This window comes from Haliotis asinina, chromosome 6, assembly GCF_037392515.1.
Source record: "Haliotis asinina isolate JCU_RB_2024 chromosome 6, JCU_Hal_asi_v2, whole genome shotgun sequence".
Classification (NCBI taxonomy): Eukaryota; Metazoa; Mollusca; class Gastropoda; order Lepetellida; family Haliotidae; genus Haliotis; species Haliotis asinina.
In genome coordinates, this window is record NC_090285.1 from 4,575,240 (window position 1) to 4,601,797 (window position 26,558).

At 39.0% G+C, this 26,558-nt stretch overlaps 2 protein-coding genes across 2 annotated transcripts in view; one reads left to right on the forward strand and one right to left on the reverse strand.

The window, feature by feature from the left end:
* LOC137286550 (MORC family CW-type zinc finger protein 3-like) overlaps nt 1-2,652 on the forward strand; it is a 34,301-nt gene extending 31,649 nt beyond the window's left edge. Inside the window, exons 16-17 of the mRNA XM_067818474.1 lie at nt 181-236; nt 474-2,652. Of these exons, the coding sequence (XP_067674575.1) occupies nt 181-236; nt 474-1,182 (765 nt within the window). The 3' untranslated portion in view covers nt 1,183-2,652. The remainder of the gene's footprint in view (nt 1-180; nt 237-473) is intronic.
* Nucleotides 2,653-9,711: 7,059 nt separating this feature from the next.
* On the reverse strand, nt 9,712-26,288 carry LOC137286457 (E3 ubiquitin-protein ligase parkin-like). The gene is made up of 11 exons (XM_067818341.1): nt 25,783-26,288; nt 23,980-24,058; nt 17,679-17,803; nt 17,353-17,436; nt 16,600-16,712; nt 15,901-16,037; nt 14,752-14,813; nt 13,783-13,923; nt 13,130-13,210; nt 12,713-12,830; nt 9,712-12,288 (listed from the first exon to the last, which is right to left on the reverse strand). The coding sequence occupies exons 1-11, from the start codon at nt 25,954-25,956 to the stop codon at nt 12,185-12,187; spliced, it is 1,218 nt and encodes a 405-aa protein (XP_067674442.1). The 5' UTR covers nt 25,957-26,288; the 3' UTR covers nt 9,712-12,184.
* Between the last annotated feature and the right edge of the window lie 270 nt (nt 26,289-26,558).

The following is a 26,558-nucleotide window of genomic DNA, read 5'->3' on the forward strand; positions in this document are numbered from 1 at the left end:
CGGCCTCAGTTGTTGTCTGTCACCATATAACTGAAATATTGCTGAGTGTGGTGTTAAAACAACAACAAACAACCACAAGAACCTTTGGACAGCCTTGTATTCATTATGGACACTGCCTGTAAAAGTATGCGTTATAGGTCTGTTGTGATTACATGTTATGATGTAGTTGTTTCTTTGTAGACTCTTCTGGAGAGAGCAGAAAATCTGGCTGGTAATTCTCCTGTGTCATCTACAAGGTCAGTTACCATGGTAACTATGTCACTATAGTGAGATTCAAGTATATGTAAATTTTTCAGTTGCTGCGGGCTACTCTATTTTATGTAGCCATGTATGGCCATGTATATCTTTTGGAATTAAGGAAGTAAATGTGCTGGATATTCTCTGAGGGTATGATTCAACCAATGCTTTTTATGCAGTGAAAATTGCTTACAGTGGTTATTCAGCAGTGTATAAAATTTTTGTGTCACTTTCAGCGGCAACAGGAACCAAAACCAGAACCAGAACATGTATTTCAAGACAGAGGATGGAGAGGTGATCAACATTGTGGAGAATGATGATGATGCAAGTCTTCAGCAAAAACATTGCAATGCTGGAAAGCGGAAACCTGTGACCGACCTCATTGATCTTACACTGGAGGACGATGATATGCCTTCATCACCAACAGCTAGCAAGTTGTTCCGGACTGAGGACATTAAACCAGACAAGGACGAACTGGATGAACAGCTGCGGCAGAACAGTGATGGCATGGAGACTGATGAGGTCAAGGACAAAAGCAAGGATGTAAAACCTAGTCTTGAAGAGTTGGACAAAGAGATTGATATGATGAGGAAAGCCAACAGTGATTCAAAGAAACAGAGGAAAAATGCAGCAAGTGGAAATCAGTGTTCAAAATTAAAAGAAAAACAGATTGCACCTCGAAAAGAAAAGGACAAGGATGGATTGTGTGAATCTGAAACAAAGCAGAGATATGAGGAACTGAAAAAGATGTATTCTGCTAAATGTACGGAGGTGACACAAGCTATGGAAGAGCTGAAGGCTTTACAGGACAATGTGCACAGGCTTCTAAGGATTATTGTGCCCGATGTGGAATTGGGGGATGCCAAAGACATTCGTTACATTGTGGAGGAGATGATCAGGGTGAACTCAGATGAATGTTTGTTGAATGGAGCATCAGCCACGTGATGGTGGATCTCTGCTTCTTCCTTGTATCTTATATGGGTCATATTGTTATATTTTTGCAAAGGAACTTTATGAACTTGATGTGACGGACAGTGAACAGTCAAAGAATTGAAGAGTTGTTTTGGACAAATAAAAGCCATGGAATGACTTCCTGTTTGTGACAAGTGTCTGCTAAATTTATGTGCAGAGAAATATGTTTTATATTTTCATAGCAAACTTTTCAGCCAGCTTAATCTTCAGCACGGGGACCAGCTATTCCTATTCATTGGAAATAAACTATGTTCTAATGATTCATTATTCTTTATCCCAGAACTGAATTGCTGCGATTAATAAGTTCTGAATGGACTGGTCAGCCATCACAGATTTCATACTTCAGAGAAATAAATTGATTTATTGTAAATGATTATGTATGATTAATGTACTTCTCTCCTGGAATGAGTTGATTCTGTTCCATCCCCTGACTGGGCTCTAGCCTGTGACTGTTAGTTTGTTGTAGCCTGTGGCTGTGACACTAGGAATCTGTGGCTGTGACTGAGTAGTAGCCTTTGGCTGTGACCGAGTAGTAGCCTGTGACTGTTACTGAGTAGTAGCTTGTGGCTGACTGAGTAGTAGCCTGTGGCTGACTGAGAAGTAGCCTGTGGCTGTTACTGAGTAGTAGCCTGTGACTGACTGTTGAGTAGTAGCCTATGACTGACTGAGAAGTAGCCTGTGGCTGTTACTGAGTAGTAGCCTGTGACTGACTATGCTGATTAGTAACCTGTGGCTGTGACTGAGTAGTAACCTGTTGCTGTTTGACTAGTAGCCTGCGACTGTAACTGAGTAGTAGCCTGTGCCTGACTGAGCAGTAGCCTGTGACAGTAGTAGCCTGTTGTTGACTGAATAGTAACCTGTGATGGAGTAGTAGCCTGTGGCTGTGACTGAGTAGTATCTTGTGGGTGTATCCTGTGACTGTAACTGCTTAGTATCCTTTGGCTGTAACTAAGTGGTAGCCTTGGCTGTGACTGACTCGTTGCCTGTGGCAAGTATACACAGTAAAAAAAGTTATGCATCCCCTTGATTATTTTTGATGGGGGAAATTCAAAGACACATTGTGATAAAGATAGCATGGAGGATTACAGCTATTTTGCTATTCTCGAAATGTTTGTAGCCCTACAAACTTCTTAAGCCCATTCTTAACACACTGGCTACGATCAAAGTTAAGAAGACACGAACGGCTGATGTTATTGATGACTGAATAGGTTCCTGTCTTCTTGCTGTGTGGTAGCTCGGAGCCTGATGGAACAGGGACAATCGTTAACATGATTTGTTTGGTCATGCTTTCGCACAGAGTGACTGGTTACCATATAGCGGTAACCAGTCCTCCTCTAAATTTCTTTGTAAGACAGACCCACTGAATGCTGCCCAATAATTTGACCTCTTGTGGTCTCTGACGGTCTCCTTCATGCCATCGTTCTTGACATGTTGTATTAAACAGACAATGAAGTTAAAAAAAGCTGTTCAGATAGCAGCGGAAAGTCGATAGGTGAAACTGCATTTTGCAGAAAGCATGGGTGGCATGACTCACTTGACCGAAGCTTCATCTGTGAAAGGCATTCTGTAACAAAAACACTCCAGTTCATAGCCAGAATACCATATTTTGTCTATCCTTCAGATGGAATGACATGATCTTAGAATTCATAAAGGCAACAACTTTAAATTTGGGGCTGCTTAACTTTGTTTACTGTGTTTATTTATGACTGTTAATTGGTGAAGTTACTCCATTAAAAGTTTTGTATTTCCTTGACTCAAATGCAATTACTATAGTACTTTTCACCTATATGCTGTTCCGGAGCAATATTACGGAACTCAGTGTTACAGAACTTACGATTCAGAAGTACATGTACATGTTAATCCTTGTCAGCGTTACTGAATGTCTCATCTAGAGGTATAAGCTTTTCCTGTACAGTGCTACAGATCTTATCACTTGGAGGGAAATGTTATTTCAAGACAGTGTTACTGAACATATTATCTGGAGGTATAAGGTATTCCTGGTCAGTGTTACTCAGACAGTATTACAGATGTTATCACCTGGAAGTACTTGTTGTTCCATGACAATGTTACTGAACATATAACTATTATCAGCTGCCTATATGTGCTATTCCCGGAAAGTGTTACAGAGGTCACAGTGTTAGATATGTTATTACTGAGAGGTACGTACTATCCCACGATGGTGTTACTGAAGGTATCGGCTGGAGATATATGCTATTCCTGGACAGTGTTACAGAGGTCACAGTGTTAGATATGTTATTACTGAGAGGTACGTACTATCCCACGATGGTGTTACTGAAGGTATCGGCTGGAGATATATGCTATTCCTGGACAGTGTTACAGAGGTCACAGTGTTAGATATGTTATTACTGAGAGGTACGTACTATCCCACGATGGTGTTACTGAAGGTATCGGCTGGAGATATATGCTACTCCTGGACAGTGTCATAGTCAAGAGGTGCTGGTCAGGTCACAAGTAGAACAAAACTTGTCATACATGAATTTGCATGGTTGTGAAGTCTGAATCTATATTTCTAGGTCCCCAGTCATGTATTTGTTGTTGTCCACAGGAGTCTAATATCAGGGCAGGAATTATGCCACCCTGATTTATAAATTGCTAGTTCTCAGGTAATCACAAATATTGAGCAGCAATATAGTGCTGGATTCCATACCTCAAGGTGATTCTAGCGCTACGACAGTCGAAAGTCTATGTTAAAGTATGGGAGTTAGATTCATCTTACCATCATTTTGTGGAACTGGGCCCTGGTGTGTTGTTCTGAAGTAGCTAACTTCAGCAAGTATATATTTATTAAGTAAAATGACTGCACCTGAAGCTTGAGGTTTCACAGCTCTGCTCACTTTCAACTATGACTTTTACATGAAAGCATAATTCTTGATGCATAATTTATCACATTTCATGTTAGGATAAGATGTATGAAATTAAGATTAAAAATTAGCGTTTAAGGCCAAGTTGGGCATAAAGTATTAGGCTCTGTCTGTACGTACAAATTGGAATATCTTAAGAACCACTGACTAGATTCTTTTCATATTTTGTACCCATGTTCATCACTTCCGTTCAACTTTTGAGTGGTTTCTGATATTGTGTGAGTTTAGTTTTACGCCGTACTCACCAAGGTTCCAACTATATGGCGGCGGTCTGTAAATAATCGAGTGTGGACCAGACAATCCAGTGATCAACAACATGACCATCGATCTGCGCTATTGGGAACTGATGGCATGTGTCAACCAAGTCAGCAAGCCTTCTTGGAGGCCTTCCTCCATAAAGAAAAGTGCAAAAACAGAGCATAGTGAAGATTCCTTACAGTTTTCATTCTGTGATTCAGGGTTGAACTCATAGTATTTTTTAGGTGAAAAGTGTGCAAGTTTCGATACTACTTGTTTCTGAAACTTTGCTTAGCTAGATGTAGATCTAATGTTTTTAGGGGATAATTTGCAATTCAGAAATGTAAATGTATATTGCAAGACCAGCTATGCCTCTGTTTGTTACATTCCAATCAGAAGAGTTTTAGACATAATTTGGGCACAAGCAAACAAATATTTCATAGTAAGGGTATTTGGAACAAGCAACCCAAATGGTGTCTTCTGTTTCATTGTCACTCTCACTTTGGTGGAATGGCCTTTTGGTTTTACTCACCATTGGTACTTTACACTTCCATACATTTGTTCTATGATGATAGGTTTGATCACAGACACGCCCTGATCACGTTTTAGGCATGTCCTCACAGTACCTTTCCTCCTGACTCAATCACTCTTGTCTGGCCCTACTGGTAGGCTGTAGACTCACTGTAATTTAAAGTGGTTTTTATTCAGCACATTTTACAAGTTGTGCGACTGATAAGCAGGTTGTAACTCACTGTTTTCAAGGAGTGTGCATAATCGAAGTCTCAAGTGAGTCTCTGTTGCATTGTTCCCACTCATGATACTGCAGACCATTTAGAAATCACCAATTCATTGATAGGTCGTTGCAGTTCTGGGCGCAGATTATCCAAAGCCCTGTGCAAGAGTGGCCTCCCTTGGGTTGCAAGGAATTGATCATCATGAGTTTGATTATTGGATTGCCCTCCTTATGTTTAAAGGTTGGATTTCACCATACTTGTGCTCATGGGTTAAACAAATCTGACTTCAGATGCTCTTCTCACATAAAGCAGACACCATGATATAACTAGAATAATGTTCCCTACTCCATTTCCTTTACGTGAGATCAGCAGGCAGTCAGGACTTACCTCAGTCTGCAGCACTACCTCCGAATTTCAGAGTCAATACCTCCAGTGTTGTGTAGCAGATATCTTGTACAGCATGTTGTGTATAAAACATATCTGCAGCAGTCACATAGGTGAAATATACAATGGCTGATTACATACTGCAACGTTTGTTTCACTGTTTCATGTTCATTTGTACAGTTTATTGCAATGAAATCCTTTGATGCAGATTGACTGGGTTTCCTACATTGCCCAACAGTTCAGCTTCAGGCTTTGATGTTTGACAAATCCGTGAAAGATATTGGCTGTTGCCTGTTTCTAGTGTACAGAAGTTTTAATAATAATAATGATGATGATTATTTATGATGAGCTGAGCCCCACAAGGTGCATGCTCAAAGTGCAGTTCAGATTCTGAAGAATATGTGTTGTTCCTTTAAGTTACTTTCACACCATGGTGCTGTTGTACAAAGCAACAAAGGTGATCGCAATTCCTATTCCTTAACATTGAATTTCGATGATCGCAACAAGGTTATTTTGTACAACACTACTTAAGGATATATTTGTCACTTTAAAATTTCATTTATTGTTGAAAGATTTTATTTGGAATTTTGCATGTATGTTATTTTTAGCATGGATGTACGTAGCATGCTAGATAATATGAGACATGTTATGGACTTATCATGCAAATGAGAGTGCCAAAGTATTGTGCTGCATTCAAATATCTTGATTCTGCAATGGAAGTGTTTGAAAATATGTTTGTAACTCCAAGGAACTCTTCCTGAGATCTTTTGCTTGGTTTGTCCAACAATTCCTGGCTTAGGCTAAGAGTTCTTGTTACTACTACCTTTTTTATGGGGATAATCAGCTGTGTCATGGAAAGATAAAAATATGTCTCTATCAAGAGTGAGTTGTACAGTGTGTTTTTTTTAAACCTTCAAAGAAACCAGAAAATGTTTTTGCATCGTGGCATTTTTGAATTCCCATAGTTTTTACCTGTATTGCCGTGAAACGATGGGATCATTTTACGTACACTCCAAGTTTTGTTGTATACAGATGCTCATTTCTGAAAAGTCCATTTCATTAAGTGACTTCATTGTTGTTATTTTCAAGGCGAGTTGTTTTCAGACTATTTATTTAGTTTAGGAGTTTTTAGTTATAAGTATTGTCTACTTGGAGTCAAATAGTGTACTTATATATAATTTTATCTTTTGTTATTTCAGAAGCGTTGTACATATTTTGCATCAAAACTCACATACATAAATCATTTTTCTGTTTAGTCAGTGTTTATTCCCAGAACAACCAATCTGATTAGCCCAGCTGCCGGGCAGGACTTCATGGCATTGGGGTGATCCACCAGGTCTCTGACAATATTATATTGATATAGTATTAGGCTCTGTCTGTCTGTCCATTTGTCCATATGAATTGGAATATTGTGCTGACTAGAATCTTTTCATATTTGGTAGCTATGTTTGTCAGAGTATAAGTGAGGCCCCAGTCAGGTTTTGCTTGACTTTCATTTCAAGGCCACCAGAGGGCTATTAATGCTTACTCTTGTAAATGAGATATCTCAAGAAACGTTGAGATTGGATTTTCTTCATATTCAGCACTAAGCTTTATCTTTCGACAGAACAGGATCAGAGCATTCTAGAGACCTTCACATAATTTTCGACCCTTTGAAGGTTTCAGCATGTTAAGCTATCTTAAGAACCATTCAATACATTTTTTTCATATTCAACACTAAGCTATATTTAGGGAAGGTGCAGCGCCCAGTCAGTTTTGGTGACCCTCACATAATCCTTAAGTTTACTGCGACACTTTGACAATTTCAGCATGTTAACCGGAATTGTCAGCAAGATATCTCAAGAATGGTTCACTGGATTTTGTTCACAGACTTTCCAGACTTCCCTTGAATATTTTTCAGTAAGCAGTTTCTTTAGTACTATTTTTGCATATTTCATGCACTATGAAATATTCATGTCAAGGTCAGTCAGTCTTAAAAATATGTGTGTGTTTGAACAACTACAGAAAGATACATTCGTTACGTTTTTGTATGTTTAACACCATCATAAACTTTCATTCTGATGTCACCTTAGTGACACTGCATTTTATAAAGTAATTTTAGATATTGGAGTTAATCTAACATTACAGCCATCATGTTTATAAATCCCTGGTGTTGATTTGAATCTCCATATGAAATCATGAAGAAGTTAGTAATTATATTTATTTTGGCCACGAACCCCTGGCTTAGATGTCTCTAGCGGAAGTACAACTTTTTCATGGGATGTACCATCTGCTTCAAACACTTAACAAGGCTTGTCATTATCCTCCTCTGATCATTTGTTTGAATGAGTTTCACAATTGGATGAATGTTTCAATAAGGGGAAGAGATTGTTAGTGTATTATTAATTTGGCCTTGACTTACTTTTCAGAATAGCATGAAATACAGTTTTTGTCATTTTGTACACTGTTATTTTTATTATTTTTCACTTTCTATGATTAAAATATGGATGCTAGCATTCAGTCACAGGGTAAACACATTTCAAGTCATCTTACATATTGGATCATTTGAATATGTTGAAAGACCTATTAAACATTGCCTGAAGAACTAAATATTTACTTTCATGTAAAACAGTCTTCTTTTTGTTATTATCATGCCATTCATTTCTTCTGTAACTTGGGGCATTTTGGGTAGCCCAGTGGTTGTAGTGCCGGCTTGTCATGTGAAGACCCACATGCACTCTCCACATGGGTACATTGTGTGAGGCCCATTTCTGGTGATATTGCTTGCTGGAATATTGCAAGGAGGTGTAAAACCATACTCACTCCCTCTTCTTTATCTCCTTTGTGAGGGTGAGCACTGTTCAACTCATGAAAGGGTTAAGAGCTATTGAATCCTTCCACCACTGACTGCCAAGTAAATGGTATGACATGTTGTGGAATTGGATAACCCTGTCTTAAGTTGAGTAGTATATACTGTAGGCTTTAACTCACTGATTTCTTGCCATTCATCATGTTCTCAGACATCCTGGTTCATCCATACCTGCAATACTATTAAAATGTTGAATTATGATCATTCATGTTATTTTATTTGTCCTGTTGTGTTTGCTGGGAGGGTCTGGCTGTCCCAAGAGTCTCATCTGGTGCAGTTGTTGTGCAGAGTTAAATACCTTGGGCCCACATGAAACTTACAATTGAAGGTTCAAATACAGCTAACACAGAGAAGATATTGCTTAGAATTTGGTAACCCATGCTTATTGCAAGAGTTGACAGGATCAGGTGGTCAGGCTCGCTGACTTGGTTGACATGTTATCGTATCCCAGTTGTGAAGATGGATGATCATGCTGTTGATCACTGGAATGTCTGGTCCAGATTCCATTGCTTCATACAACAGCCATATATATATGTGTGTGTTTAGAATACACTCGGCACTATGCTGTTGATCACTGGACTGTCTGGTTCAGACTCAATTATTTACAGACCACTGCCATATACTAGTAGCTGGAATTTTGCCGAGTGTGGCATAAAACTAAACTCACTCACTCCACTGGTCTGTAAATAATCAAATCTGGCCAGACAATCCAGTGATCAACAGCATAAGCAATAATCTATGCAACTGGGGTACAATGACGTGTCAGCCAAGTCAGTGAGTCTGACCACTCGATCCTGCTAGTTGCCATTTACACGAAGCATTGGTTGCTGAAGATGAATTCTAACCTGGATCTTTACAGGTTCTTGGGCAGGGTGTGTACAAAATACACAAATGTGGCCCAGTTTGGGCAAGCTACTTGGCCAGATAGGTGGATAGTACCTAGGGGTAGCCTTGTGGTTAAAGCTTTGTCTTCTCAAGCTGAAGACCCGGGTTCAAAAGACCACACGAGTACAATGTGTGAAGCCCTTATCTGGCATCCCAAGTTGTGATGTTGCTGGAATACTGCCTAGTCCCATACTATGATTTCATCAGTTCACCTCATTTCATGCCAGTACATGTTTGTTTCCTTTTCTTCAATACAAATCGGTTTTCAATTTTTTCTGTCATTCCAAAGTGGTGACTAGATGAGAATCTAAGGAATTCACATCAAGCAAGGTGGATGGAAATATTTCCTGGACTTCTATTTGAGTTCCTGTTGTTAGTATGAACACTGATAGTAAGATGGCAAAAATATGTACAAGAATAAATACAAGAGTGAGGGGAGTTTGGTCAGTACATCTACAGACAAGACTGGAAGCATGTGCACTGAATCTCCACCCACAAATCTAATGTCCGACAAACTGAAACTACAAATAAAAACAGTAATACTATTTATTTCATATTAATCAAAGAATATCTTCTTTTTAAAAATCAACAACAGTGTATAATATAAAACATACATCACAGCATACCATAACACGATCATGTCACTCACATAAGAGTTCACAACAATGGAAGCCCTGGCTAAACAAGCCATGTTACATTCAAATAACACTGGAGACGTTTAACAAAAAGTCATACCAGCATTACTCAATCAAATGTAAGGTAGTTCTAAATCTAATTCAAAATGTTTAAAATCTAACATATTAGCCATGATCCATACTCTCGTTCACTCAAAATCAGAACTGTAGTTCAAAGTTAACTAAAAGTCCAAATAAGAAAATATTTATACCAGTCTTCAACTCATTCAGAGCAGGAGATCAACTTCCCACAGCAAAAATATAGACATTTTTCTCATAACAAAAGTGTACTCTGAGTTAGCTGCTCAGTTGACATCCCAAACAGTTTCAATCAATTTTTTGATATTATCATACACGTTTGCCATTCAGATGAAGTTGAAAAGCTTGATGCCATTTAAAACTCTCTCATATGTTAACAGGCCAATACCGTAAGAAAGCTTAACTACAGAGGTGCAAGTGTCAATACCTCTTAAGCCCTAAACTACTGTAAGGCACCAATGATTATAATCATCTTTGGTGGAGCTGGTATTAAAAGCAAATATCTTTTCTCAGTACACTATTTACCATTCATTAATTCCATGGTATTCAGCATGTTCATATCTTCAGGCTATATGTTCCGATAACTCCCAACTATATCCTGGATGTATCTACGGCTTGGCCCAAAACTTTTATCACCTCCCTTTGCTGCTTCTTTATCCAATCAGCTGCATACGCTGAGAAGTTAAGTGGACCAATCACAAGGCTAGAAACAGAATACACCTCCGCTCCCTGGATAAACAGTAATGGTGGCAAAAAAACTGACTTTATAAAGACATACTCAGAATATTGTGCCTATAAAGAATGAGTCTTTAACACTAGAGGACCCCAGTTGATGGACTGACATCATATGTCATTGTTTGTATAAAGTGTCTGGCGAAAATAATCCACAAATTACTTGGGTTTGAAAGAGTGGCAATGGTGCTAACGTCTAAAGGAAGAACCACTTTACAACTGGTTTAAGGGGTCAATACTTTAGTCATTATTTCTTTTTCACGTTTTTTATCCAGAAAACACATTATAGGATTTGCTAGAAATAAAGAGAACATGGAGTCACCATTGTCAAAACTACAGAAATACCTTAGTAGAGGAAGCATCAGTTGGTGTTTTGCTTTCTGAAAGTTAAGATGTAGCACGTCCAACAACACAAACAGTTTGATAAGGCTTCATCCCAACTACCTCATTCAAAAAGGAAATCCCAAAGTGGTGCAACTTTTTCAAGTTGGGCATTACATAATGTAACTGCTGTTACTTAAATACAAAGAAATTACCTTGTAGATTCAAATGCAAAACGGTTCTCATGGACGTGATTGAATTATTGTGAATTTGGAAAATGTCTACTGCATCTATTAAGCACACCCCAGATTACCATCAAGCTGAAAGATGTCCAGCAGCTGTCACAAACTGACATGTAACCACTGACAACCAGAGGTCTTACCTCCTCATAGCCAAACATCTCAAGAATGCTTCTGACAATCAACATCAAAGCTTTAGTTTCTATGGGGTGATGGGGTAGCCGAGCCCATTTCTGGTGTTCTCTGCCATGATATTGCTGGAATATTACTAAAAGCGGGGTAAAATCAAACTCACTCACTCACTCACTCAGTAAAGCTCTTTGTTCCATACCAAAACAAGAGGTATCAGTTCTGTAGCGTGACAGTCGTTAAAATCAAATGTAAGTTTACAATCTGATACACTGACCTGTTCCAACCCATCAGATAGGTTTCTGTGGTGAGGTCACTAAAGCAGTTGTTCCCATGACTGAACTGACAAAACTGATCTACTGGTAGAGTGGATCATAAAACAGCTGCTTTAGATAATAATCAATAAAATTAATCCGCATGTATTAGCTCTAGAATTGCCACAAAAATAAATAACAAAATTGTTGTGGGTCTGATGAGGTCTATTTATCTCACTTCACAACTTTTCATGACAAGAACACGAACAGTCATTCTCTCACTCGCAGTGCTGCCATTGCCATTCTGTTGCATTTTGCACTTTTAGTTTGCACCAGTGCAAGTTCAAAATGCTTAAATCTAGCCCTGAATATCGTGTTTTGTGAGTTTCCCTGGCATCAACATAGCACCTCACATTTGGCATCACATGTAATGTAGCTACTAAATACCATTTCAGCAGGTCTCTGGAATATTTCACTCATGTATCAACATGATATCAACATCATTTCTACATATGAATGGTGGCGGTTCAGAGGGTATGGAAATATAGGGGGCTTCTTCCTGAATGATATATCCTGTATATTGTTATTCTAAAGACTCTTGAAGGATATGCTGAACTCTATCCAAACCAATGCTGGCCTTGACAGTCACGGTCCCACACCTTGTTGCACACCCAGCACCAGTCCTCCCCACACCGTGGACACAGCATGTGCATACAACCGCCTGTAACACAGGGTCACACACACAGGGTCACACAGTGTCACAGATCATGCTTCTTCACGATGATAATTGGGAGAGAGGTAACTGACCTACTCCCACACTCCAACACCACAGCTACCAGAAAACCTTCAGAATCTGTTTGATTTAGTGGTCAATAGCTAGAGCATGATGCAATGCTACTCTTTCAGATGAAAAAAATATATCTTCCATTCTACGTTATAGAACTTACCATAAGCCATGGAAACCTGTTCTGCCCCAGAATCCAATATGGCATGATAAGATGACCTCTTGAAGATTATTTCCACTGTGCTTTTGTTATCGGTATTAAGCTAATATGAGATCACTAAATATTCTTCTCCATGGTAAATGTGAACTGCCTAACAGTTGGTTTGAATTTCCAGTATAGATGTCTGAGATCCAGACTAACCGTTTCTCTCTGTCCTTGTGCCACACTTGGGACAGGGTTTGGTGGTGCGGTCTATTAGGGTCCGAGACTGGTCCTCCCACCGAGACCGGTCAGCCTGGAACGGGTCCACCGAGTAGTCCTGGACAGACAGTCACCAAATACTGAATAATTCCTCAACACCACAGTCATGACTACTGCACACCCTATACAAATGGTTAGATATCATGTACTGTGAATGTTATCACAAACTTGCATTGAAAGAGAGAGACACACGCCTGAACCACCATCTGGGTCTGCCTATAAATCAGTGTTGTTTGTTTCTATAAGACAAGAGTGTATCAGAGTTGAGCATAAAAGCAGGACTAAAACTAAAACCAGGAAGGGGGTCTGATTTTATGAAAATGTCCTGTCACTGGAATTATTCTCACTGTCACTTACCTGGGCTGAAAGTCGAAGGAGAGGATTGTCATCACATGGCCCCTCATGGTACTCGTTCTTGCAGTCACGACAAAATGTCATCTGTAACACCAGAGGATGGAAGACACAGTAAGTGGGTAACTGGGTGTGAGTGAGTGAGTGAGTAAGTAAGTGAGTTCAAGTAATATTCTACTTAACATAAAGTCAGTCAGGAAAGTGAGTGGGTGGGTGGGTGAGTGAGTAAGAGAGTTGAAGTAATATTCTAGCTAACATAAAGTCAGTCAGGAAAGTGAGTGGGTGGGTGAGTGAGTAAGAGAGTTGAAGTAATATTCTAGCTAACATAAAGTCAGTCGGGAAAGTGAGTGGGTGGGTGAGTGAGTCAGTGAGTGAGTGAGTTGTTGTAACATTTCAGCTATATCATGGCAAAAGACATGAGAAATGAGACTCACATAATGTACCTACGTCAAGCTGAAAGCTGATAAAAAGTCAGGAAAGCAGTTCCTGAAATGATGTACTGTCCATGACATTGTAACAATTTCCTTGTTGTTCAGTTAAAACTCTGACAACACCTGGTACATACCACTGTTGTCTGACATTTTGCACAACTTGTTTCTGCATCAAGGAAAACAGCTGTACTAAAAACCTTATCATCAGTTAGGACATGACATGTTTACCATGCAGTCCTTGGCAACACAGGTAACTTTCCTCCCGGCTGTGTCAAGGACAAAGCCCATCCCACATCCTGGTCCTGGACACAAGACGCCGCCATCTTGTAGTACATACTCCTCTGCAGCGAATGTGTTGAACCGTTCATACTGCAACATTCATAAACATTTTCATAAGATAATGGTGAAATGAAAATTTTAATCACTTGCTTTCTGCTACAGCAAGCCATGTCAGAAACCGACCCACTACATTTCCCGTCTCCATGTGAGGCATCTGGGTTAGATCCACACTCCATCCTTGATTACCCTGATGGTCTACAATTGGTCCCTAGCACTCCATGCTTCTCCTCTCCCCAGTGAGGATTCCACATCAGAATAAGTACCCAGTACCCATCACACAGGCACAATGACCTCCTCTCACCCAGGGAACACAAATCCTCTCAACCAGTTAACACAAACCCTCTCAACCAGGTAACATGAACCCTCTCACCCAAGTAACAGAGACCACTCTCAACCAGGTAACATGAACCCTCTCACCCAAGTAACAGAGACCACTCTCAACCAGGTAACATGAACCTCTCTGACCTAGGTAACATGAACCACTCTCATCCAGGTAACACAAAGCCCTCTCCTGAAAATTTTCGGCCAGACAGTTGGTCTGGTAATTTTGAAAAGTTCCAAATCAGTGGAAAATTGCCTGGACAGAAGTTTTGGGGTTAAGATGAATAATAATAAGGTTAAAAAGAAGAGATTTCTTTTCAGTCAAGACTTTAGTCATAATACTCAAAGTCAGATTCATCATCAGGCATGCAACTCGTTAAATCTGACCGTCCGGTCGCAAAAGAGACCATCCTGGACAGTCAGGCAGGCAGGAGTTTGCAACATTTCTCTAATTCAGGTAACAGAATCCCCTTTCAGCCTGGTAACATAAGAAACCCTCTCACTTAAATAACATAAAAAAGCTTCTCAGCTTCTCACCTGCTCGTCTCCCAGTAAGTGGAAGTGGTGGCTTTCCTGGATCTCCGAGCTCGGACAGCCAGCTGAAATAAACCAGGTCTAATACAACATCTGGTTACAGCTAGTCTGGTGGAGAGGATCATACATTTATTTGGTCAAGAAAATAGCTAATGTACTCAAAATTTCACTTTGCTAGCACAGTGTGGCAAGGTGCATCAACGTTTCTACCGTTTACTTACCAGTATCTTGTCTCTGCTGTTAACTAACCTAGCTAAGGCATGGTGTGATTATCCCTGAATGTTTTACTAACCTAGCCATGGCAGGGTGTGGTTAGCCATGAATGTTTTACTAACTTACCTAAGGCAGAGTGTGGTTAGCCATGAATGTTTCACTAAACTAGCCAAGGCATGGTGTGGTTAGCCCTGAATGTTTTACTAACCTAGCCAAGGCAGGGTGTGGTTAGCCCTGAATGTTTTACTAACCTAGCCAAGGCATGGTGTGGTTATCCCTGAATGTTTCACTAACCTAGCCAAGGCAGAGTGTGGTTATCCCTGAATGTTTTACTAACCTAGCCAAGGCAGGGTGTGGTTAGCCATGAATGTTTTACTAACTTACCTAAGGCAGAGTGTGGTTAGCCCTGAATGTTTCACTAACCTAGCCAAGGCATGGTGTGGTTAGCCCTGAATGTTTTACTAACCTAGCCAAGGCAGGGTGTGGTTAGCCCTGAATGTTTTACTAACCTAGCCAAGGCAGGGTGTGGTTATCCCTGAATGTTTCACTAACCTAGCCAAGGCAGAGTGTGGCTATCCCTGAATGTTTCACTAACCTAGCCAAGGCAGAGTGTGGCTATCCCTGAATGTTTCACTAACCTAGCCAAGGCAGGGTTTGGTTAGCAATGAATGTTTTACTAACTTACCTAAGGCAGAGTGTGGTTAGCCCTGAATGTTTTACTAACCTAGCCAAGGCATGGCGTGGTTAGCCCTGAATGTTTCACTAACCTGGGCAAGGCAGGGTGTGGTTAGCCATGAATGTTTCACTAACCTGGGCAAGGCATGGTGTGGTTAGCCCTGAATGTTTCACTAACCTGGGTAAGGTAGAGTGTGGTTAGCTCTGAATGTTTCACTAACCTAGCCAAGGCATGGTGTGGTTAGCCCTGAATGTTTCACTAACCTGGGCAAGGCAGGGTGTATCCATACTCTGGGTGCTTGATGAACCTGCGTTCACTCAACTGGGTGATTCCATACACCCTGAAGCATTCAATACACATCACATGTCCCGACTCACAGGGGAACACAAGCACTGGAGATCTGAAGAAGTATTTCCATATTAAACATCATAATCAAACGAAGGAAAACTGTTTAACTGTCAAACACTGCACCCAGCAATATCCCTGCTGTACTACAGTTGTCTGTCCAGACTAGATAAACCAACTGTGGATAATGAGAACAACGATCTAAGTTGCCAGTGTATGATGAACATCATCAACAAAGTCCTTCAATTGGACCAGCCTCCCACCACCAGTTTCGGCTGCAAAGGGACTCGATCCATGTGTGTACCCTCACCATTGACAGATCTTGCATTCCAGTACGTTTTGAAAATAATGTATTAGATGTTGGGTGGCATGAAAATGCGACTTCCAATTATTGTTGGAACTGAGCAATAGTTCTGAACAGCTTCTGACCTGCCTCACATGTAACACCTTAACCACAGGTTAGAAGTCATGACATAACAAATTAACTATAGTATTAGGTACTAGAATGAATTTTAAGCTCTTTGACTCCTTTTGAGCATATATTGAAACAAATTTGCAAACAATGATTTTAAAGTATTCTGAAAATACCATCCCGGCCATGATTTAAACCCAGTTACCTCACATCTGCACAGGTAATGCACTCAACCTCACGTCTGTTCGGTCGTACATGTCGCAGAACAGCAGCCGATATGCCATCAGGGTGGGACTTGCCACATTTGAACACAAATTCCTGAAATGATATCATGAACACAGACATGTTGCCACGTAATCTACAGAAGCTGCTGGAACACAAAACTGAATCTATCTTCCTTAACATGGTCCATTTAGCTGTGTAATAACCAACTGACTATCAGGAACATCTCCTAGAATATGCTCAGTCAAAGGGACTCTTCAGATATAGTAACCTGACCAGCCAGTCAAGTCATTTGTTATCCTGACATTTCAATTACACATGTAACTAAATGAACAAAACCTCACACTAATGTATACTGATCCCACAAACACAGATGAGGAAGGTCATCTTTAAGAAAATGAAAATTCATATTCAGGTCTGCACTTTCCGTTTCATTTCATGACCTTCAGCTTCAGAGTAACCTGAAGTAAGGCGAGGGTCATGCCATGAGGTGGTAAGACTGAAAAAAACTTTCCAGAAATCCTTGAGGTCTTGTAGAAGCTATTGAATATATAAGACCAGTATATGGATGTCAAGTTGTTCTTCAATGTATAACACAATGTTGCTGGGCTACTTCTGGCCCCTTCCTCAGGTGACTGAAGAATGGGCAAATAACAGTCCACAAATATTACATTACACAATAAAGAAAAGAAGTCGTCATCCACATACTGGTCTTATATTTCCAGAAATCACTTACAGCAGCTGTCCCTTCACAACCGTCATTCCGACACTCCCCGCCCATGCACCTTGACTGCAGAACATCGCTCCAGCCCTCGGGGTCCTGCAATAAAGTATAGTATTCGGACAATCTCCTTAAAAGGCTATGATTTTCAGCTCTAAGCTCACACACATTTAATCCATGTTCAATAAAACACAGAGCAACTGATGGGATTGTCAAAACTTTCATTATTAAATTCTGAAAAGAATCACCAACATTTTTGGTGAGGACCTGTTCTAACATGAATTTTTTACTAGAAAGATTCCTTTCACAAATGTTTCTGAAAACACATATTCTGTACTTACCCTGCTCAGAACAAAAGCCCCATCTTGGCACATGGCACACTTGACTCTGAGCTTGCCGGGCTGTATAGATCGACATTCTTTACAGTATACATAGTACTGGTTCTTCAGCTCCCTTTCCTCATTTACTACAAAATAAAACATTACACTATCCACTGTGAGACAAAACACTATATTACCCTATGTGATAAAACAACGTATTTCTTTTGTGTAAGAATTAGAAAATATTAAAAATATAATTTATAATGGGCAAGTGTCTTGATTGGATAAAACCATTTTACTTTGGTGTAAACTATAATTATATACTACCCTGGTGTAAGATAAAACAATACATTGCCAAAGTGTAGCATAAAAGAGCATAGCACCATGGTATATAGCATGACAACTTATTACCCTATTGTAAGATAAAATACTATATTTTCAAAAAGTGAAATAAACAATACATTGTATGTTACAAATTTGGAAGATGACAAAAATGTATGACCCTGACATAAAATACAACAATACATTAACCTGGTGTTAGAAAAATACAAGAGTAATCAGAAGATGACATATCCCCCAGCTCCCACATATCTGAAAGGAAAGGACAAATCATCAGACAGTTACTTAAAGTCCAGCGCCCCGTTGTTCAAAACAACCTTAGCTAAGATCAACCTTAAGCACTAAGGTTACAGTTACGATCACCTTAAGAAAAAGATACGCCTGTTGCACAAAACAACCTTAGGGCAACCTTAACTTGGGCTCCAACCCTAGCTGTAACCTTAACCTGTGGAGGCCGATTTTCTTTTTCAGGCGCACATTTTCATAAGGTTTGAAAAGTGAACGTTGTGCGAGAATTATGCTAGCGTGGTCATGGATCTGTGTACGGCTATAAAATTATACAGAAATGTAGAATATTTAATTTCCCATCCGTTGGTATAAATATAACTACGACAACCTCAAGGATTTGAGAAATAGATACCGCTAAATGTTGTCCAAAACTTTTGTGTGCGTTAAAAATCATTAAATTTCTCCGTTTTCATCGTGTACCAATAAAAGCACTCTGCTACGATTTTTTAAATTTATCATCTTTACGAAAAGTGTGAGCGAAGAAAATACAGCCTAATGTCAGAACGACATAAGTGAATATGAAATGAATCTATGTGTTAATGCACAACGTTATACACTCAATATTAAAAATGGTCCGCAATAAATGTCAAAAATGGATTCTCTTCTATGACGTCCACAGGGAGATGATGCACGCATAAACATAAGGGACATAACCCCGCTATGCTTTACATAAGGTCAGTGTAACTAAGATCACATGGAGAGAATTTGCTGTGAATACGGACAGTATATTTTCGTAATGTTTTGTACACAATGAACAAACCTATTCCAATACAAAGTTCCCCAATGTGAGCGGAGACTTTTTGGTAGTTTCACAGTTTGTAAGGAAAGATACCAATGTACTACATGTGAAATCGATTTGGATGGTAATACATAATTTAGTTCTTCGATTCCCAAATTCTCCTGTTTGTGTAGATGTATTTTGATTAATTTTACATCACTACTAACGGTGTAACAGACACATCTTCAAATGAAATGACATTATATAATAACATAACTGAAAACGATGCAACATTTTAGTTGACGTCATGGCATGTTTTGTGCATTTTGTGACGTCGGAAAAAGACGACACTGCTTTGCTGTATATATCTCATCTAATTTCCATTGAATACGTCAAAGGTCTCGGCTACTATGCCAGAATTCAACACACTTTAGACAAAACGAAATAGTGTCCTGAATATATCAACGATTAGACGGTTTTACCACGTATCTTATTGTGTGCAACACGTGCACACGTGGCATCAATTTAGCGTAAATGATTGTTCATTTAGGATATAAACATTTATGATTATGTTATTTCTCTTCATAGGTATGTAATGAAAGGTAAAAAGAGAGAACTATTAGATTGTGTACGTAAGGTTTGTCCAAATTAAGACATGACCTGTTATATATTCTTAAGCAGTTTTCGTATAAATATTGAGTTAGATATCCTAGTTGCTATCAAAATATGTTTCAAAACGTTTTTGACAAACTCTCACCTGGTCAAAATACGCAAAATATACATCACAATACTGAAAGTGCAATCGGAATGATATGAACATTGTGCTTACTCTTGTTCAACCGACCTTCACCTCAAAGAAATTGCCTAATATGTGCAACAATGTTGACGTGTGACATCACTACCCATGACCGATTTCTTTCAAAATGGCGGCTTTGCTGACAAGGGTACATCGGATTTTGCGAGGACTCTTGCCTTGATTCAGGGATCTTTTGAACATGAATTTGAGATGTAACTAATCAGAATTATTCTAAGTATCTGTGTTTTGTTATATGTTTTTATCGTTTTCAATGTAAATGACGGGAGAAGCCAGAAATGCCGATAAGTACCGTTGTCGTTCTGCTTGATTTTGCGTCAGTCATGGCGTCACGTTGCATGGAAACTTTGACAGTTGCTTATGAATCATTAAATGATTGCATTGTATATTTTTTTAACTTGCTATTTCTTGCTGTGATACTCTTCAACTTAATATTCTAGGCGTACTTAACCATTGTAAGCAATGATTACACGGCTGGATGCTGGAAAATTTCCGAAAATGTCACGTAGTGTAAAATCAGATTTTTTCTTTGTTTACATTTGAAACGCACAGTCTTTCGAGCACCGCGTTCGTTCTCGTTCGTTTTATGTAGACTATTGGTGTTGGTGATAAAGACCATTTGTAATTTGATTCTATGATGTGTGGAGAATTCAATGATGCATTTGTCGCAGCAGACTATGAAGTATACGTCATATAATAGGCGTCTCAATATCGGCCTTGTCGAAACGTGATTTTGTAAACACTATCCAATATGGCGGAAAGCGCACTAAGTGTATTTTCGAAAACATCCCAACCAATTCTTGGTTCATGGGTGACGTTTCAGAATTATCATAACTGGTTTTCATGGAAACTTGATATCAGTGATCATTAATATGCTATTTTTGACATTCCCATTTCTGTACACTCTCTGCTTCCTCAAAACAAAAGCAGCCGCCATATTCCCTTTCCAACCTTAAAGACGTTAAGGTTGGGTTGAACCAACCTTAGTTATCAACCGTAACTTAAGGTTAACCTTAGCTGAGGTTGTTTCGTGCAATGGGAGGCTAACCTTAGTAAAGGTCTAAAGTTGAAATCTTAGAGATAAGGTTGACCTTAGAGATAAGGTTGTTTTGAACAACGGAGCACAGCTTGAAGTCCAAATTGTTAACATGGAAATCATGAAGAATAAAAATGACAAAAATCTGGAAATAGCAAAAGACACCACTTCAAGTTATGTTGAAAGATATTTACAGGTTTTTGAGTTGTGCTCCAGAAGCGAAACCCACCCCTACCTTTCTAAATTCAAATGGTTTCCATGGAACATGGGAAAAATACACATGACAAAATCTCTAAATAGCAAAAGGCGTGACTTTGGGACCTGCCTCGCATATCTGCCAAGTTTTGCTGATAGATAATAATACGTTTTTCAGTTTTGCTCCTAAGATGAAGCCCACCTCTCACTTTAGACACTAAGTCCAGATCATTTCCATGGAAACCCGGAAAAATAAAAATGATGAAAATCTGCAAATGGCAAAATGCACCACTTTAGGTTATGTTTGATATATCTACCCAGTTTTGCATGAAAATATTTAATGGCTTTCGAGTTATGTTCTGGAAAACTCACCCATCCGTTTAGGACTAAGTCAAAAACATTTCCAAGGAAACCGAGGAAAATAAAAACAAGAAGACAAAGTCATCAATATCCCCCACAATAGCAAAATACTCTTCATAGATACGTCTACAAGTTATGATGATGCCAAATGTTTTGGTGTGTACGTGTATATGGCAAAGTGGAGAATACTGAAAGGTTTTAAGTTCTGCTCCAGAAAGGAGCACACCCACCAAATTCAGTTGAAGCCAAACTTGTTGGCATGGGAGCACAAAAATAATTCTATTCAGAAATCCTAAACTACCAACAGGTACCAGTACACCATCAGACCTACGCTTGTGCCAAATTTGGTTTAAAAATAGTGAACAGTTTTCAAGCTTCCCTTCCAAAAAGAGCACACCCATCAAATTCATTATTCAGTCAAAGTCAAACTTGCTGCCATAGAAATGACAAAAAAATATTTTATTCAGAAATCCATAACTACCAAAAGGCACAAGTAAACAACCAGATCTATCTAAGTGCCAAGTTTGGTGAAGAAATAGTGAACGGATTTGAAGTTCTGGTCTGGAAAAGATGAATGTGCACGGACGGACTGGCGGAGCACGGAATAATGACTAACATCTGTAAATTGCAAGAGGCACCATCTTAGGTACTGATTGTTATATCTACCAATTTTTGGTGAAAAATATTGAACAACATGATTATGGATGAACAGACGGGTGGATGGACAAGGCGATGTCTACATTCCTCTGCATTACATGCCGGGGGGATCAAAATGATATTTGCCTGACTATATAGATAGAGATTCCTCACAGAATAAGTACTGGTGTTTGAATACACTTATCTAAACCTGCTCAGATATAGAATACACTCTCTAAATCTGCTCAGATATAGAACACACTCTCTAAACCTGCTCAGATATAGAACACACTCTCTAAACCTGCTCAGATATAGAACACACTCTCTAAACCTGCTCAGATACAGAACACACTCCCTAAATCTGCTCAGACATAGAACACACTCTCTAAACCTGCTCAGATATAGAACACACTCTCTAAACCTGCTCAAGATAAAATAGAACTCACTCTCTAAACCTGCTCAGATATAGAACACACTCTCTAAATCTGCTCAGATATAGAACACGCTCTCTAAACCTGCTCAGATATAGAACACGCTCTCTAAACCTGCTCAGATATAGAACACACTCTCTAAACCTGCTCAGATATAGAACACACTCTCTAAACCTGCTCAAGAGAAAATAGAACTCACTCTCTAAACCTGCTCAGATATAGAACACACTCCCTAAATCTGCTCAAGAGAAAATAGAACACACTCTCTAAACCTGCTCAGATATAGAACACACTCTCTAAACCTGCTCAAGAGAAAATAGAACTCACTCTCTAAACCTGCTCAGATACAGAACACACTCCCTAAATCTGCTCAGACATAGAACACACTCTCTAAACCTGCTCAGATATAGAACACACTCTCTAAACCTGCTCAAGATAAAATAGAACACACTCTCTAAACCTGCTCAGATATAGAACACACTCTCTAAATCTGCTCAGATATAGAACACACTCTCTAAACCTGCTCAGATATAGAACACGCTCTCTAAACCTGCTCAGATATAGAACACGCTCTCTAAACCTGCTCAGATATAGAACACACTCTCTAAACCTGCTCAGATATAGAACACACTCTCTAAACCTGCTCAGACATAGAAAACACTCTCTAAACCTGCTCAGACATAGAACACACTCTCTAAATCTGCTCAGACATAGAACACACTCTCTAAACCTGCTCAGATATAGAACACACTCTCTAAACCTGCTCAGATATAGAACACACTCTCTAAACCTGCTCAGATATAGAACACACTCTCTAAACCTGCTCAGACATAGAACACACTCTCTAAACCTGCTCAGATATAGAACACACTCTCTAAACCTGCTCAGATATAGAACACACTCTCTAAACCTGCTCAGACATAGAACACACTCTCTAAACCTGCTCAGATATAGAACACACTCTCTAAACCTGCTCAGATATAGAACACACTCTCTAAACCTGCTCAGATATAGAACACACTCTCTAAACCTGCTCAGATATAGAACACACTCTCTAAACCTGCTCAAGAGAAAATAGAATATCACAAAGTAAATGTTGCATTTCCCTGAGCATCTGCATAAAATGTTTTCCTGCGTCCTTGCAGTCAAATGTTAATAAACTGAGAAACATTTATAAAAATCAGGGTTTGAAATTTTACTTGCACAAAATAATGAAAAGTTGACACAAAATGTTATGGACAGCACTATTTCTGTATCCTACAAGTGTGCCTACCAGGTATGTTGTGGTAGGTTCACACAATACCAAAACATGATTTCAGTAACCTAACTGGATGACAGACTGAGAGGCAAGCCTGGGTGACAAAACCGGATCCTGAAGCAGTCATTATTTAGTGTACACATAAATCAACTGCCCATGTGAAATCTAAGCGGTGGAAACCTTGATTAGTTAACCACTTGGTCAACTGACTGCAGTTAACCCTTAACAGTGCAAAGATAAATCTTACCTCCTGATGGCCGAGTTTTTTCATTCCCTGATATCTGTCTGAAGATATGAAGAGTGCTTTGATCACCAATATCCAAATCCTGAATAATAAAATATTTCTAACTTACGTGATTTACATGTGTCTTTGAAGTAGACTTTTTTTCATATCAACACAACCTTTCAGTCTTTGGTGTATCATAAAATCGCAGGGGCTTGAAACGCTAAAAACTGCCGTCAAGGGATGTATTGTCATTAATGGGGCCTTAGCACTGTGTAAAACCAAAGCTGCTAAAAGCCTCTGTGCATACAATTACAAAGTTAAAAAATTCCTTTTAGTTTGTTTGTCATTTAAAGTTGCACTCAGCAATACATCAGTTACGTGATAGAATGCTGCAAATAATAATGTTTTGGTCAGAAAATCCAATCACTGACAGCATGTGCATCTTGCAATTTGGATATGACGACACACATCACCCAAGCCAGTGAGCCTGAGCACTTAGTCCTGTTAGTCACTTCAGACAAGATGCATGTTTTTTGTGCTCTTGAAGTGTCATTACTTCCTCAATATCCCTCTCTCATTCCATGCTTCTCCCTCATGAACTGCCATAAAGATAACAGCAAGCCTGTTACTCTCAAATCCTCCAAAGCCCTGATCCCAAGACTCAGTATTATCTGAATGGATGAGAGAATACCATGGAGAGACCATATTTTCGTGGCCTGAACCAGTTTGTAGATGCAGTGGATTCGCAGCCCAGACTGGTTCTTACATGAAAATGTTGTAGAAATGGATAAATAATTGAATAATAGTATTTTGTAAACACTTGGATTGTGTATAGTGAAGCTTTGTTATGCTTTGTTTTCAGTGATACAAAACTCACGACAGCTAGTTAGGATAAAAAGAAAATAATGAAATTGTTAAACAGTTTTTCACTGTCGTTTAGGTTTTGGTGGATTAAAATAAACTGGCCTATTCATTGAAACCAGGTTGCACTGAGTTGTTGTGAATGTTAATTTGGAAGGAGTGAGTTGTTTTGATGACGAGATACTGCGTGTATGTTGAGGTGTTTTCTTCATTACTTTGTCCGCGACCCACCGATCCTTTTTCTCCACTTTCACTTCTCTGCTGGTCTGCATAGATGAATGTTGAAAATTGATCTATTTTTTTTCATAAATGATCATATATACCTAACATATTCTTTTTTCATTTCACATATCTCACATTTCATTTACACAAATGTCATAATCCTGATTTTCATCATCTGTGATGTTTTCCCATTTAAATAACATCTATAAAGCCACCACTCAATCTGCCAATGAATCAAGCAGATTTCCACATCTCCACAAACCAGTCTGGTCAACGAATTTACCTACAGGCATACCATGACAGACATGTTTCAAACTGAATGGAACTCTCTAAGAAAAGCTTAGAACGTTTTTAGATATCGTTGTCATATGAAGATAAATCAATATGTATATATATGTACACACACACACACACACAAAATATCCCTATTCCAACAACCATATATGACAAATGTAATGTTTTTTGATGCGATATGTGCCTGCTATGAGTTTTACCACATGGATGAGTGAGCGAAATTAGTTTTACTCCACTTTTAGCAATATTCCAGCAATATCATGGCAGGAGACACCAGAAATGGACTACAAACATTGTACCCATGTGGGGGATGAGACCTGGGACTTTGCCGTGACAAACGCTTATACCACGAGGCTACCCTTCCCCCCATGAATAAAATACTCAGTCATCCATGTGACAACTATGAAAAGTAAAGATTGTTCAAACAATTAAAGCAAGGATGCTCACTTGAAACTCGCAATCGTCCGTCAGCAGTTTCCCTCCGAAAATAATCCTGACTTCTTCCAGTGGCAAATTGACCTTCTTTGATATTTCTCTTTTGATTTCAGACAAGCTGCTGTCGGGGTTAATTTCAACGAGAACTGCACAGTTACTGTGAAATTTTACGTTCACGGTAATCATGATTCAAGTTATGTGGATAATATTACACCATGTTCATTCGCTGCATATAATGCGTTCTATGTTCCGTAAATGTGGCTGTCAAACAACTTCCTGCATTGCCTCTATCTAGACTTAGTCGTTATCACAGTTATGCGATCAAAAGCATAACTTGGCACACTTGTCATCTGCTAATAGACAGAAAAACATACACCTTGGAGTGTTTCGGTGTCGCCAATTTTGTGTAGTCCACATCCGAAAACGAAAACTAAACAAGTAAACCCGTCCTTCTGTGACAAGAAAACACGTGCTTGACACTCGACTTGTTGTTATTTTCCAAGAGTTTACCAAAATGTGAAATATAATGAATCACGAACCATGAGTACTCTGTATTGCAAGCTAAATCTTAATACGGAAATATTTGTACATTATCTATGATAACATCACTTTTGTGTTTAAAAGTAAACAAACAAACCAATATCTTTAGAAATAATACCAGCAAAAATTATATCAATTCCGTAACTTAACTCATTTCAACTTTTCATACAATACTGCATTGCTGCCTATTCGGAACATATAACGCATTGAAAATAGTACAATGATATAACTTGATTACAGCTCAGTAA